Source organism: Hemicordylus capensis, chromosome 2 (assembly GCF_027244095.1).
Source record: "Hemicordylus capensis ecotype Gifberg chromosome 2, rHemCap1.1.pri, whole genome shotgun sequence".
NCBI lineage: Eukaryota > Metazoa > Chordata > Lepidosauria > Squamata > Cordylidae > Hemicordylus > Hemicordylus capensis.
Genome location: NC_069658.1, coordinates 424545342 through 424560675, shown reverse-complemented (window position 1 = coordinate 424560675; position 15334 = coordinate 424545342). Strand labels below are relative to the sequence as shown.

Sequence of the window (15334 nt, the reverse complement as noted above, 5' to 3'; positions counted from 1 at the left end):
ATGATGAAGGCATTCTCTTAAATACCCTGGGCCCAATCCATTTAAGGTAAATAGGTAACAACTAGTACTTTATAGTAAATAATTATATAGGTAAAAACTAGCACTTTGTAGCCCAGAAACATATTGGTAGCCACTGTAGCTCTTTAAAAATAGGAGTACCCTATTTTTGTGCATAGTCCCCACACACAGCAACTGCCCGCACCTGCCTAGAGCCCACACTTGAGGAGGATACTTGTAAAAAGGATATTCGAAAGCCTCACCCAGCTGCTCTCCGCAGGGAAGAGGCAGAACAGAAAAGATCGTAGAACATGTGAATAAAAACAAACTTTTAATATACAACAGAAAATTGGACAGCATCATTCTTATATTAAAACAAAAGATTTCTTTCCTATATTACATATATTTACATTTGCATACTGAGGAGGTAAAGTGTCTAAGTGGCTATTTTACAGTTTTTTTTCCTAACAAAACATATAAAACCTGAAACAAATATAAAAGATCAAGTAGGAGCCAGTGATAGGAGGAGACGAAAGAGGGAAAAGTGTAGTAGATGGGAGAAGGGAAGAGAAGCAGCAGGGTTTTTTAAAACCTGTAACTGATGTTCTTCAAGCAGTCATCTGTGCATTTACACCCAAGGGAACTACTGTGCCTGCGCACAGCTCCATCTCAAAACTTTCAAACTTTGCCTCAAAGGTTTTTGGTGGTAGCCCCACCCCTGCTACTGCCAGGCCAGCCTAAGGCAGCATGGCTGCCACCTCTTCCTCCTCAGTTCTGACGGTCTGCCATAGCAGACTCCTCATAGGGAACAGAGCCACTCAGCAGAGAGGGAGGGTTGTCTGAATGCACAGGGGACAAAAGAATGCAAATCACAGATTTAAAAACCTCTGCTTTTCTTCTTTGTGATTTCTGTGCATTCACACTTCTGGGAGAGTGTCAAGCTTAATTACTTGGAAAGAGGGTGCAGTGAATTAGATACAGAGACAGTTCAAAACAAGCCTCCTCAAAGCAGAAAGCATCCTAGTAGCATAGATTAGGAATGGCGATGCCAATATCAAATGTGGCAGACATGGCCACAGTGCATATAGAACGTGTGCAAAAATGTTGTAGCACCTGGACTTCCTTGTTGGGATCAGAGTACCAGACAAATGGAAAAAGAGTGCTCAAAGGAAGTAGATTCCCTATAGAAGACAAAAGCCCTTCGCATGTCCAAGAAATGCAGAGTTCGCTTATCTACAGATGTTAATGAAGGGGAAAAACAGGCATATAAAGATATTTCATATGTTCTACCTATTTTCACAGGTAGAACCTATGAATGACCATGATCTCAGTTCACTCTATTTTGAGAGTTTCCGGCTTGCTCTTACCTCTGCCTGTAACATGCAGTGTACTTAGAGCGCTATGCTCCAACCACTCCTCCCTTCTTTGTTTTTTTACAAGGACTGTAACAAAAACAAGACTCTGCCAGACTTCCAGAACAAAGATAAAGGATCTGACTTCCAATGAAATATCTGGAGGCCATTGGAAGCCAGATCCCTCATCTTCCTTTTGAAGGTCTGGCAGAGTAGTACTTTGTCCTTTTGAAAAACAAGGAATAGAGGGCTGAAGCATAGAGCTCTGCTTGCACAACATGTTACAGGCAGAGGTAAGAACAAGCAGGAAACTCTCAAAAGAGAGTGAACCGAGATCATGGGCAGCCATAGGTTCAAATGGTTTAGACACAGGTAATTTCAGGGAGGGGGTACTGTGGTTTCCAGATGGTAAAGATTTGTAATCGTTGTAATTTGTAAATGTTGTTAAGAACGTCTTCAAGAATGGTAAGGAGAAGTGAAACAGATGGAAGATGGTCATGATATGCTGAACTGGCAAACTTTTAGGAAAGGGCTACTGAGCCTCAAAGCTGCCAGGGAAGGAAAGGAGGAGAAGATGAGCTCCTGTATACGTTGGGAAACATCCCAGGCCATAACAATGTTCATGAAAGATTTTCAGTTGGCCACATGACATCTGCATGTGGATGGCCTCCATGATTACAGTACAATGTCCAACATCTCTGGGAAGGGTCTTGATTAGGCTGTTTGTATCCCATTCTGTAACCCCATTTTGGGTACTAAGACTCAGGCAGGTATCAATACAGGTACTTATACAGAGAAAACTAATGGCCAGTAAATAGAGCAAGACATAAGGTATGCACCCTGGTCCTGGAATTAAGGACCATGTTTAGTACTGAGGTGTGCATGAGGATTAGTAGGAATCTGGATATGAAAGACACCAATATTACAGTTTATTCTTGCATACTGAACTACATGTACACATCCCATATAAAGAGGGTAAGAAACCGAATGTAGTCAGAGATTGAGACTGCAAATTATCTTGGTATCTAGTCTTTGCTGCAGAGAGACTGAAGTTCAGTATTGAGGGTTGTACAGTCAGTACTTTCAGGAACAGGCGAAGAAGTGCTGTACTTTCTATATGGGGGTGGTTTGGCTTAGGTACATAAATGGCAGTTAGGTACAGAGGCTTTGTTTGTATACTGAAAACGAGGTGCCGGGGGTATGCTAGATAACATGTACTGAACTGATACTATAGCAAGGACTAAGCACAGAAACTACAATTGGGTGTCAAGGAATAAAGGAATTTATACCACAGAAAGAGTTAATAACAGAAGCTTTGAAGAGTTCCTACAGTAGGACTTAGAAACCAAGACCCGTGTTAGATGCTGTGGTTGTTCAAAAGACTGACGGCTTGTACAGAGAGAGTTAGGTACTAAAAGTTTAAACTGCAAATAAAATATGGTTTAATAACCAAGATCTAGCTAGAGCTAGGAAGTGCAGTTACAGATACCAAAAGGTTAAATTGTCTCTATACAGCAATAGTTAAGTGCTAAGGGTTTGAGCAGTCAATACAGTGAGGTCTAGGGACCAAAACTTGAATTAGGTCTCTAGTCAGCAGGGCAAATATAGCTTTAAATGAGAGATTAACTTCTCATAGAACTAGCACTTGTTTGTATTGTTACGAGAAGCTGTAGTCAGCAAATCTGACAGCAGTGAACAACAGCAGTATCAAGATAGAAGCAGAGGCTGGGAGAGCTCTGACAGGCAACTGTTGCTACTGAGGCTAAATGTCTTGGGACACTGAGAAAAGAACCTCTGGAACAGTATGGAATATAGCCAGATTTGGGGCTGAACCTTCAGGATTAGAGTTGACCACTCCACATGAGTGTACAGGTAGCCATCCCTCCTGGATGGAGGCTGTGTAAGTAGCTTTGAGTCACAAGACTTATATCAGAGCCTTGGCGTCATCCTTTCCATATAAGCCTGAATGCCAGAAATAGTCTTGGGAAGAAACCTGTTTAGGCAGCCTTGATTAAGGTGGCTTATGTCCAGGCCTCAGTTTCAGTAACAGTGCTGAGGCACTTTGGAACTGCCAGGTCCAAGCTGGTTCACCAGTATTATATGGCCCAGGGTTAGAGATGGAAGAGCCTATGGGGGAGCCAATTGATATCAGGTTCCAAAGCAGACAATAACTGTGGTTGATGAAAAGTCCCAAAGAGCTGTGATAGAAGGTGCCAAAACATTATGCAGCAGCAGTCAGGCAGGTGTATTTTGATTCTTGGTCAAGTAATCAAAGGCCAATAGCACTTCCTCAGGAGGATAATGTCTGCAAACAAGGGTGAACATATCATGCTCAACACATGAAATTCTGATAGTCTCACCGCTGCCCCCAAAGAGTAGATGTTTGTTGGGAGTTGCTCTCACAAACAGACACACTTTTAAAAAGGAAATCTCACTGACCATAAGCCTACAGCCAGGACAGTAGCAGCAAGAAGAGGGAGGAGAGATAAGAAATGTGAAAGATTAAATAATGCTGAAAGGTATATGTGATCTTAAAATTAAAGAATATAAGCAAGATACAGAAGCAAAACAGTTTGGCAGGGCAAGAAACGTCCAAAAGCATTCACGAAGCAGCTGCTGTGAAGCCTGAAGAAGAACTGATGAGGCAGAAGCCATGCTGGCCCTGCAGCAGCAGGGGGATGGAGCTGCTATCAAAAATATTTGATGCAAAGCTCTGGAAGGTTCCAAAACAGAACTCTGCAGAGGCACAGTATTTCCCATAGGTGTGAATGCACAGAGATCATGAAGGAGAGAGAGACAACGGTACAAGAATGGTCTGTTCTGAAGCCAGGGTGCCACCTGCCACAGATTAATAGCACCAGCTGAGAACACACACCTTCCATCTTTTACATAAGAAAAAGATTAAGGACACACCTGCACTGTAAATTAACTCTTGCACTTCGAACGGCTATCAGACTCTTTCGTGTCTGATTGATGCCAAGATGAATCAGACTGTTTGTTCCCCAACTAGAATTTCGTCTTGTAACCTCCTTGATGTTCAAGCAAACCTAAAGGATGTCTGGTTGGGGTTATTGATTTCCATTGTTTTTCTGGATGCCCTTAGTATGAAAAACCAGACAGAAATACACTTGGCAGAGCACTGCACCACTGTTCTTCCAGAAGAAGAAAAACCACACATGCATGGCAGGTAGTACAATTGTGTCTGGTTGATTTTTAGGGGGAAAAGCAACCATCAATAATTTGTGTAGGTCCTAGACTTCTCCTTTTGATGCACAGGGGAATGGACATGAAAAACAGTCCTGTGAAGTTTCATACCAACGTATTATTGTAACAAGAGAAAGAGAAGCAGGGAAATGTGTTTCTCTTTAGCCTAGTGTAAGTGCAAAATGTAAATTGCACTCATTTTCACTGGATAGGTACATGTTACAGTATCTCAGTGTCCTATGAGCCCTGCCCTGAATATAGTGTGTGTGTGCTTTTATGCTCTTCAGCTAGTTTATTTATTTATCATAGTTGCCTTGCTCCTCCTCTTATATGGCTGCAGGTTGGCACTGAGCAATGTTTCTTCTGCACATTTGCAGGGCTCTTTGGGCAGAGTGTTGTATAAATGCTACATGGATTATTTTTCATACCTCAGAGACCCAGTCACATATACAGATACATGTATATGCTATAGAACTTTGAGCCAGCAATTGCTATTCAGCCCAACCCTTGTAGACTTTAGGAGGCAACAAAACACAATTAAGCTTATACATGAGGAGAAAGTGACAGCTGCTTACATGTATCTTGCATGCATGCACACATGTGGGGTGGGAGCAAATTCACATAAGGCAGAAGTGAATTACACCCCCATTTCAAACTGCCTTTACATGAAAGCATATCTCGCCGATTTGAATTGAACCTATTCATAAGTGTGTGCTTAGGAGGTCATGAAGGTAGTGTTCCAGAAGAAACAAGAAATGTGCTCTGGAAGAGGATTTACTGCTTAGCAATAGCACTTACATTTATATACCGCTTTTATAGCCGGAGCTCTCTAAGCGGTTTACAATGATTTAGCATATTGCCCCCAACATTCTGGGTACTCATTTTACCGACCTCGGAAGGATGGAAGGCTGAGTCAACCTTGAGCCCCTGGTCAGGATCGAACTTGCAACCTTCTGGTTACAGGGCGGCAGTTTTACCACTGCGCCACCAGGGGCTGCTTGGGAGAAGTATGTGCCTACAAGAATGCTGGGTCATTCAGCAGCAGGTTAATTCCACAGGCACAACTTTCTCAATGTTCCACACCATCAAGGTCAAGAAGTCTAAGGACAATGGCTCTCTAAAGAGTTAAGAGAGACCCTCGCTCAATGGGGGACTCAGCAATAGCGCTCCGTCTCTATTGGAAAACAACGGTGTATTTCCCATTACCCAATTCTCACATTTAAAACCATATGATGTACAGTTTTAGATTTCCAGTGTCAGCAACCAACAGATCATTCTTCTCATTTACTGCATAGGAATACCTGCTCTAGAATGATTTCAAGGTGCCTTTAATTTTAGATCTGAGATGTAGGAATGATTTGGCAAGCTGTGTAGTAGCCTCTGGCTCCAAAACAATCAGAAGAAAATCAGCGAAGAAAGCATGTTTTACAATCAGAAGCGCAAACACCACATACCCTTCTGTGAATAAGAGCGCCTGAGATTTTCAAAACACAGCCCTGGAGGAAGCAACAGCTTGTTTCAAACCAAAAGGGAGCATGAAATAACTGACCCCAAAGTACAATCAACAACTCTTCAATGTTACACACCAACACAGTTGCAGACAGGAAGATGGGTTTGAGGGAAGGGAGAAAGACACACACTCACACTCACACACACACACACGCTGCTCTGTAGTCTTAAAAAATGTCCTGCATCAGAATGGAGAGATCACTTCTCCTCTTGGAAGCCAGGGCTCATGGTTTGAGTAGGAACAGTTCCAGTGTAAAATTGAGCTGTGCGCCTTTTTTTCCAGGTTTTTTTTTTTTGCAGTGATTTCTTTATAAACAGAACGAGAGGTAATCACCAATGTTACTTATCTTATAAAGAACAGTAAAAAAAAGTTAAAATCCAGACTCTTCCAATAAAATAATAATTTTAAAAAATCAAACTCCAGTTAGAAGTTATGGCTTCGGGAGTTATCTACCACACATATCCAACACAACTCACAGAGTTTTTGCTGCACTCTTTGCATCATAATACAGCCTCTGGCTGTCTTCCACACAAATGTGACAGCCAAATCAGTCTTCTCACACCCTGATTATTCAGTTTAAACAAAATGCATGCAGTTAATCAATTCCCAACTTTCTCCTAACCCACCCTCAACTGACACATAGTTGCTTCCAGAATATGGGAGACTACATACACACAGATATACACTTCTTTTTAAAAGACTCATTTGCAGTCGTCATTCTTTGAGAGAGAAATCTTGCCAGCAATCTTCTGAATGCATGTTTCCACATAGATGCTTCACTGTTTAGAACACCCAGATTTAATACACTAGAATTGTTCTGCCAAAGGCTCCTTGAAAAATGAAAGGGCCATGATCCCAAGAGGTCAACTTCTTTTCTCAGCCCTCCTTTTGCCTTATTTCCTCTCACAAGATCAAGACTAATTCCTGGCATTTGTTCCTCCTGCAGATCACTCTACTTGCTAGACTATAATTGCTACCCAGCGTTATCAAAGGGGGAGGGGGCATATGTGGGGGAGGGGGAGAGCTAAAAAACAAAATAAAATTCCCTGCTTTAACAAGAGGGGAAGGTTGGCAGTGAGATAACTTGTATAGTGTCCCTAATAGGTCTGACAATTGGCAGGGTACATCCATACCCCTCCCTAGTAAGAAGAAAGCTAGATAATGATCAATTAGTGGATGAAGAGGGCACTAGCACCTGCACTTCACAAGAGGACAGTCTACAGTTGCACATGCACAGGAGCACAAGCGGACACAATACATACCTTAGGGGCACAGGGACACGTACCTTTGCACATGCACACACCGTTGAGCACTAAGCGCTGCGCTGGCTTAGGACCTGTCAAGCTAGAAAAGGGCCAAAAGCTTCAATATGGCCAAATGGGGAGCACACAAGGCTTCCGATGCCTAGTGTGTGTACAGGTTAGCTCTCAAGAACATCCTCCACACCACCCCCAGACTACTGTTCAGTACACGAATAAGTCTTTTTCTCTCCCAAGCCATAAGGCTTTCCCCAACAAACATGTCACTAGAATTTACAGGGATTTCCGTCAGAAAAAACCAAGATTACAGTTGTGGTCAACATCTCTCTATACAAGCCCCTCTTTATGTTCTCAGGAGGGGATCAGGAAAAAAAAAGATGCATTTCACTCCTGAACCAGGAAGAGAGCTTAAGTCTATGAAGTCCACCCTCCTCACCGAATCACCTGCAGGCCAAGTTGTCCAGCTGATAGCAGCAGGCTATGTAGAAATACGAGGTAGGCCTTCTTCACCATATATCAATTCTAGCATGGTAGCTTTTGTGCAGTTTCCTCAGGATGTGGCCTGCTGGCTAAATTTTCACATCTTCCTGGACACTCAGCTGAGAGAGAGTTTTCTTGATGCGCAAAGCTGTTAGTCGTGCTGCCCCATTAGCATACCAGCACTCACGCATCATTTTCCCCATTACTCGCAGAGCCTAAGAGCAGAGGAAGAAAGATGCAATCAGAGATTTCTCCTCATCATACAAAATCCTATGGCTCTTTTAGTTTACAGGCAGTTAAATTGCTGGCCATTATGGAGCATCTTCTGTTTATCTGCAAAGAATCTAGCATACAAGGAACTATGTATGCAAAAACATGACCCTGAGATACATCTTCTTACAATAAAGGGCATTTCTCTAACAGTGCTTTTCATTCTCGACAGGCCTCGTATCTTTTGGCTAGCACACCCAAGGTACCATATGCATATTTATTTATTTATCACATTTCTAGACTGCCTAGTATGTGAATGTGAAAATAAACTGGTATTTATTTATTTTTGACAGGATCCACTGGAGCACTGAATCAAAAACCCATAGGATAGTGGAGAGAACAGGCTTACTGGTATAATCCTAGACTTATCAAACCTTACTGATGAACCCAGTAAGGATGCAATTCTAAAAACACTATCAATACTTTATCTATGCAACTAAATGGTCAATTTAGTTTGTAGGTTTATTTTCAATTAATTCTGATCTATTTATCAACCTAGATCTTGATAGATCTGTGTCAACCTTGCTAGATGACATGGCAAAACAGCCAAGCAAATGCTCCAGCACATTCCCAGACTATTATGTAGTGCAATGCCAATGGGACATTTCAAAATGATTATTTAAATAAAGACTGGCATACTAAACTGGGATCTAGACACTTGGTGGAATGTTTAGATACCACTTTTATCATGTGTGCTTATCCATCTGGTCTATCAATGATGACTAAAAACAAAGCCCAGTCTTGCTGTGAATTATCCCTCAGTGGAAACATACATGGTATTTTCAAAATCACTAAATGGGATAAAACTCTCAAGATGACCCCCGTTCCCTTTAGCACTTTGAAGAGCTGCTGTGCCATGGAAAATGATTGGTTCTCTTCTTAGTGAACCCTTCCCCCTTTTCTCCCAAAAAGTAGATAGGAAACAGTTTCTGAAAGTTGCTCTATCTTTCTGTCAGGTTGTTGTTTTTATTATTATTTCTTGTTTACACAGTCAGGCAGGTGTTACTGACTGGTTTGTTTTATCCAGACATCGAGTCCTTCCCAAGGACCTGGGATGGCTGAATTTTATTGTCAATTGTTATAGATATCGTTGCAGAATATAGGCTGTTCCCAGTAAAGCTGCTTTTTGTAATTGACTGATGGTGATTTCTGTGACCCCTATGGTGTTGAGGTGCTCTTCAAGGTCTTTTGGAACTGCACCCAGGGTGCCAATTACCACTGGGATTATGTTGTACTACTACTTCTACTTCTATTTATATCCCGCTCTTCCTCCAAGGAGCCCAGAGTGGTGTACTACATACTTGAGTTTCTCTTTCACAACCTTTCTCAGGTTAGGCTGAGAGAGAAGTGACTGGCCCAGAGTCACCCAGCTAGTTTCATGGCTGAATGGGGATTTGAACTCAGGTCTCCCCAGTCCTAGTCCAGCACTCTAACCACTACACCACACTGGCAGGTTGTTGGAAAGAGAATTAAGGTAGGAACTGCAAAGCACTTTGTATACTGAAAAAATGGCTTGGGGACCAGGTTACCTGAGAGAGCACCTTGCGCATGTCTCTACACGAACCTTAAGATCTTCTTTGGAGACTCTCCTCCAGGTGACCCTGCCAAACGAGGTGAGGTGGGTGGCTACTAGGGAAAGAGTCTTTTCAGTGATTGCACCCCATTTATGGAATAGCCTCCCCAGTGAGGTTCACTTGGCTTTGTCACTTTGCTCTTTTAGACACCAGGTAAAGACTTTTTTTGTTCACCCAGGCCTTTTAAGTTTTGCTTTTCAGTTTTGATCTGATTTTTAACTACTTTAAAAATGAGTTTAATCTGCTTTATATTGTAATTTCTTTTTTGTTATGATTTAATTTGTTATGTGTTTTTATTATATGTTTTAATCTTCTGTTGTGAGCTGCCCGGAGAACAATTTGTTACGGGGCATCTAACAAATAAAGATGATGATGATGATGATGATGAACACACTATAGAAATGCTTAGCATGTAGGTTTTATGGATTGCCATAAGGAGCATGCACAGGTCTTACTTGCCAAATTACAGGAAGTCACTTAATCTCTGGGTGAAGCACTGACTTCTGCACTAAAGGTAATGAAAACTTCAGGGATGAGTTTAACAGGCACCTTCTTTCTATAACAACTGCTGCCAAATTTAATGCCAACTGTACGGTAGGGTTTCCCGCTAAGTCCTAGGTAATGACGACAAATACTATCCTGTACTAAAAGTTACGTTTCTGTCAGGATTGCCTGCCCTGCAGGTGGCATTCCCTCTCTTTTAGCCCTCAGTGACAGATTATACCTCATAACTCTGCCACCAGTTGGGGATGTTGGGCCGCAGCTTCTGGTCACACACAACCTTTCGCATTTCTTCAATGGAGGGATCAGAGGGCACAAGGTCATAGTATGGAAGTTGATATTCTTCATGAATACCTGATGTGGGGGTAGAGAGATACATCAGATTGTCATTTCAGCCATTTTCCACAAACGCAGTAGCCACACATGGTTTAATTCCATATAGCCCTTCAGGAAAGACACAAAGGAGTCTACAAATCTTAAGGGTGAAGTTACAAATATGGACTCTAACAGAGAATCTGGTAGTTGCTATCCTGAGAAAGTTGTGTTTTTAATAATTGAAAATTCTCTCTCTCTCTCTCTCTCTCTCTCTCACTCTAGCTTTCCTACCAAGAGATAAACACTACTCTCTGCAAGCATGTGGGCTGTTTCTGCTAAATATGCCAGCTCAGAATAAGCTCTAACCCTTCCTTGTGGCACCCCCCACTGCCCCAATCTCTTATACTACCCATAGACTTTCACCCAAAATATGAACTAATTACCCCTTCTGGGGAGAAGATTGGTTTTTGATTTTTGTTTTTTTAAACACAAACTAATTTGTGATCCCAACGATAGGCAAACTGAGCAATCTATACTGGAACAAGTTGTACAATCTTGTAATGAATTTTTCCAATAATATTTTAAGAAGTCACAAGTTCTGTAGAGAGCTATGCCAATGCATAAATTGCCAAACATGGTGGCAAATACTAACCATACTAGATGTGGAGAGTCTGATTAATACCATCATGTTCATCCAGAACACTGACTTCACCACCAGAAGAAATGCCCATAATCCTCCCAACCTATTAGCAAGATTCTGATTAGAATTCAGATTTATTAAAATATCCAGAATCAACAAAGCAACTTTCTTCTCCAAATAGGAAATGTAACTCCCCATGCATCATATCCCCAGCATACCATAACCTCAAGCTACTTCCTTATACATTTGGATGATACCATCCATCCATCCATCCATCCATCCATCCATCCATCCATCCATCCATCCATCCATATCTCCTGTGTGTGCCCAGGGAAAATGTGTCCCGGCAGCCCAGCTGATTGGCTGGGCTGCAGAGGCGCCTGATTGGCTAAGGTGCACCCAGGAGACTTGGATGGCCCGGCAGCAGAGAGGAGAGGTCTGGCAAGACCGCAGCGGGCCCAGCTGCGCCATCACTAGGCCTGGAGACGGGGACATGGGGTGGAGGGAGAGGGGGCCAGCCGGCGAGCTGGCGAAGCCCTGCTGGCCTGAAGAGGTGGCCGGCGGGCGGGCAAAGCCCTGTCATCCTGAGGCAGCGGCTGTTGTGAGGAGGAGGCGGGCGGGCGAAGCCCTGCCGGCCTGAAGAGGTGGCTGGCGGGTGAGCAAAGCCCTGCCGGCCTGAGGATGTGGCGGCTGTTGCGAGGAAGTGGCCGTTGTGAGGAGGTGGCGACGGGCGGGTGAAGCTCCGTCGTCATGAGGAGGTGGCCCGTCGTGAGGAGGCAGTGGGCGGGTGGGCAAAGCCCCATTGTCATGAGGATGTGGCTGGCCTGAGGAGTAGTGGCTATCTGTCTCATATCAGTTGACATAAGCAATATGTACAGGCACTCCCCGAGTGACAAAACCTGACTCCATAGCATATGACATTAAGGAAGTCCCCAACTTAAAAACACCAACTTGAACATATAAACAAGTCATGTTCTTAGAAATTATATGCATTCAGAGTTATGAAGATCTAACTTACAAACTTTTGGAACACTGGGGCAGAAGACCGGGGGGGGGGGGCGGATGGCAGGCGAGACCCTGGGGCAGAAGGCGGGGGGGGGGGGGTGGATGGCAGGCGAGACCCTGGGACAAAAGGCGGGGGGGGGGGGGTGGATGGCAGGCGAGACCCTGGGGCAAAAGGCAGGTGGATGGAAGGCGAGACAAAAAAAAAGACAAAGGGGGGGGGCGGGTTTTTAAGGACAACACTGGGGCAAGAGGCGAGGTGGATGGAAACCAAAACACTGGACTGTGAGGGACAAGGGTAGCCAGTCTTACCACCACCACCAAAATAAAAAAAATAAAAAAATGAAAATTAGAGGGTCTACAGTAGCCACACTCCCCACAAAAACAAATAATATCTAGCTACTACCTGACCCTGCTAAGAGGGGGAGAAAAAAACCCCACAAAACAGCAGGGACAAGAAAAAAACCCTAACCAAATACTTGAAACACCAACCTCCCCCAAAGAGTGCACTGATGCTCAGAAAGAATTGCAAAAAGACAACAAAGACACATGGGAAAATAAAGAAACAACTGAACAACCAGCCAAATTCTCACAACACAACTCCAAGAAGTAAACAAACTACCGCACAGAAGCTCTGTGCGGGTTCAGCTAGTTTTATTCTAACATATGAAGCCAGCAGAAACTCTCTTGATTACTAGATGGACAAAAGGAAAAATCAAATTATTACCTCCAGAATTGCATCTGCGAGCAATTTCCCAATAGACCAGGCCCAGGGCGTAGATATCAGCACATTTAAATGAATCAAAATGCTTCATATTAATAGTTTCATCAAGAACCTCAGGGGCCATGTAGCTAAAGCAAAATAAAAACCACATTAATTGCTATAGGATCTACTAGGAACACACATGATAAGAACTATAACTAATGATGGTATCTAAGTGCAATGTGGACATTCACTTGCTGCAGACATGGCTCAAGGATGTGGCAGGGTTCCTCGGAGGAAGGCCAATCCAGCTAAATTGAACCTTTGAAGGAAGGGTGTTTTTTTAAAAAACCAACCAACATAGAATGTATAAATTGCAGCCTTGTTCATAAAAATAACTCATAAAGAATTTTACTTGCCTGCTTGGAGAAGGGGGCATCTAGTGGCAGTGGTGGGGTTCCTCTTTTTTCCTTCCATGTCTCTGTGGGCAGTGGCAGATTCAGCAATGTTTCAAGTAGAAACTGTATTCCTAGCAAGTTAGCTGCTACTAGCTGCCTTTTTTTTAAAAAAAAAGTCTCAAATGAGACTAAATGGCCTAGAGTTATTTCCTGCCTCACTGTAGAGCAGGGCTTACAAATTTGACGATGAATATTTATATACTGCTTTTCAATGAAAGTTCCCAAAGTGGTTTACCTAGATATACATAAATAAATGTTTATCTTTAAACTTATAATTATATGTTGTACAGGGCTGCACAACATATGGCCCAAAGGCTAAATCTGGCCTGTGGGTGAATTTCTGCCAGCCCATGGTAGAGGTAGACCACCGCCAGCACCATCCACTTCCTGCGGGTGGGTGATAGGAATGGTGGTGAAGTGGCATGCTGCTGCAGGTGTGTTGCTGCTGCTTGCCTTGGCTCCCGAGCCAGCAGCAAGGGAAGCAAGCAGAGCTCCTGTTACCCATCCAACTGGGCTCCAAAGCCCTCTGCCTCCATAGGGTGCCGGGAGCAAATGGGCTGAGATAATCAGACTGAAAAGGAGGACACGCATGCACCCTGTATCTCCATCAGGACACATCTACACCCTCATTCTCAGGAAGCCTCTGGCCAAGGCAGAGGGGCTTGGGAGCTGGGGGCAGTGACAACCTTGCGTCTGGCAGCAGTAGCTGCCCAATGGCTCAGGAGCCAGGGTGAGTGGCGCCATACCTACAGCAGTGTGCTGCCCCATCACTATTTTCTGTTGCTTGCCCACTCAAAAGGGGCAGAAAGCGGGGGGGGGGAGCTGAGGAGGGGGCTGAGGGCCACTGGCTTCAACCGTTAGTTTACTATTAATTCATTTAATTAAATTTATTTAAACAAACAAATTAATTAATATCAATTGATATTATTTAATCATCAATGCCCTAAATTTCAGGCCTAAAAAGTGACTTCGGTCCCAGCACAGCAAGTCACAGCTGGTTTTGGCATATGAGTTGTACACCCCTGCTAGAGAGTAAGAAAACATGGTGACTGATGGCAGCCAGCTGCTGGGATTGCTGTTCGTGCTTGAAATGCTGCTGAATCCATCACTGCCCATAGAAGCGTGGCAAGAAAAAGTTGAGAGAGAGAGAGAGAGAGAGAGAGAGAGAGAGAGAGAGAGAGAGAGAGAGAGAGAGAGAATATCCCTGAACCACTGCCTACCTGGATATAAACTCCAGGTCACCAATGGTGACTAGGCAAGCAGGTCACAAGACTGAATTAATCACCTGTTTAAAAGAGGGAAAAGACACACAAGGTGACATGAGCAGCCAAGTTGCTGCTTCCAACAGTGCCATGTAGTTCATTGCAAATATGGATATAGGCTGGCAGCAGGTCAACTATTTTATTGGACTGTGGCCAAATGTTCCATGAAGATAAGAATGCCACTAGGTAGGTGGCAGCTTAACTTTTCTATTTCATTATGGAGTCATTTGTTAGCAAGGAATGAGGACTACCTGACCCCTAGCCCCTGAAACACTTTTTGAATTCTTTTGCCAAGTGTCCAGCTACTGTTAAAGCCAGATTATCACATTCAAATAGTAAAATGGTCTCATTTGTAATGGTCTTCTCTAACATTAAAAGTTATAATACATTACATTTTTTAAACAAGTCCATTTCATTGATTCACAGTAACTAACTTGTTTTTTTAATTAGCGTAAGTATCAATTCTGTTAATTAAAATATTTTTGTTTTAATAAAGTTAGTGTTTTTTTAAAAAGTTGATTAATATTCTTTGGCAAGTCAAATCCCCAACCCTAACTTTGCATGTAGAAAAAACTGTGGCTGGCAGATGGGAAACACAAATCCATCAACACCACTCCCCTCTGGTGAACATGATGAGATAAACTCCAACCCTGAAGCTGAGAAGGGGGTGGGAATAGTGCAGACTCACTCAGAGAACCTTGGAAGCAAAGCACAACTGCTGGGAGAAATACCACCACCCTCTCCAGCTCCAGAAGAAGGCTGGGGCTTGTCATTTTTGTGTTGGGCTTCAGAGGCTGTGCAATTTCA

General features: G+C 43.2%; 1 protein-coding gene across 2 annotated transcripts in view; it reads right to left on the bottom strand.

The window, feature by feature from the left end:
• Positions 1-311: 311 nt before the first annotated feature.
• ACVR1B (activin A receptor type 1B) overlaps positions 312-15334 on the bottom strand; it is a 56870-nt gene continuing 41847 nt past the window's right edge. For both annotated transcript variants that reach the window (XM_053298119.1, XM_053298120.1), the window contains exons 7-9: positions 12832-12956; positions 10371-10501; positions 312-8017 (exon numbers count right to left, since the gene is read on the bottom strand). In XM_053298119.1, the coding sequence (XP_053154094.1) occupies positions 7892-8017; positions 10371-10501; positions 12832-12956 (382 nt within the window). In that variant the 3' untranslated portion in view covers positions 312-7891. The remainder of the gene's footprint in view (positions 8018-10370; positions 10502-12831; positions 12957-15334) is intronic.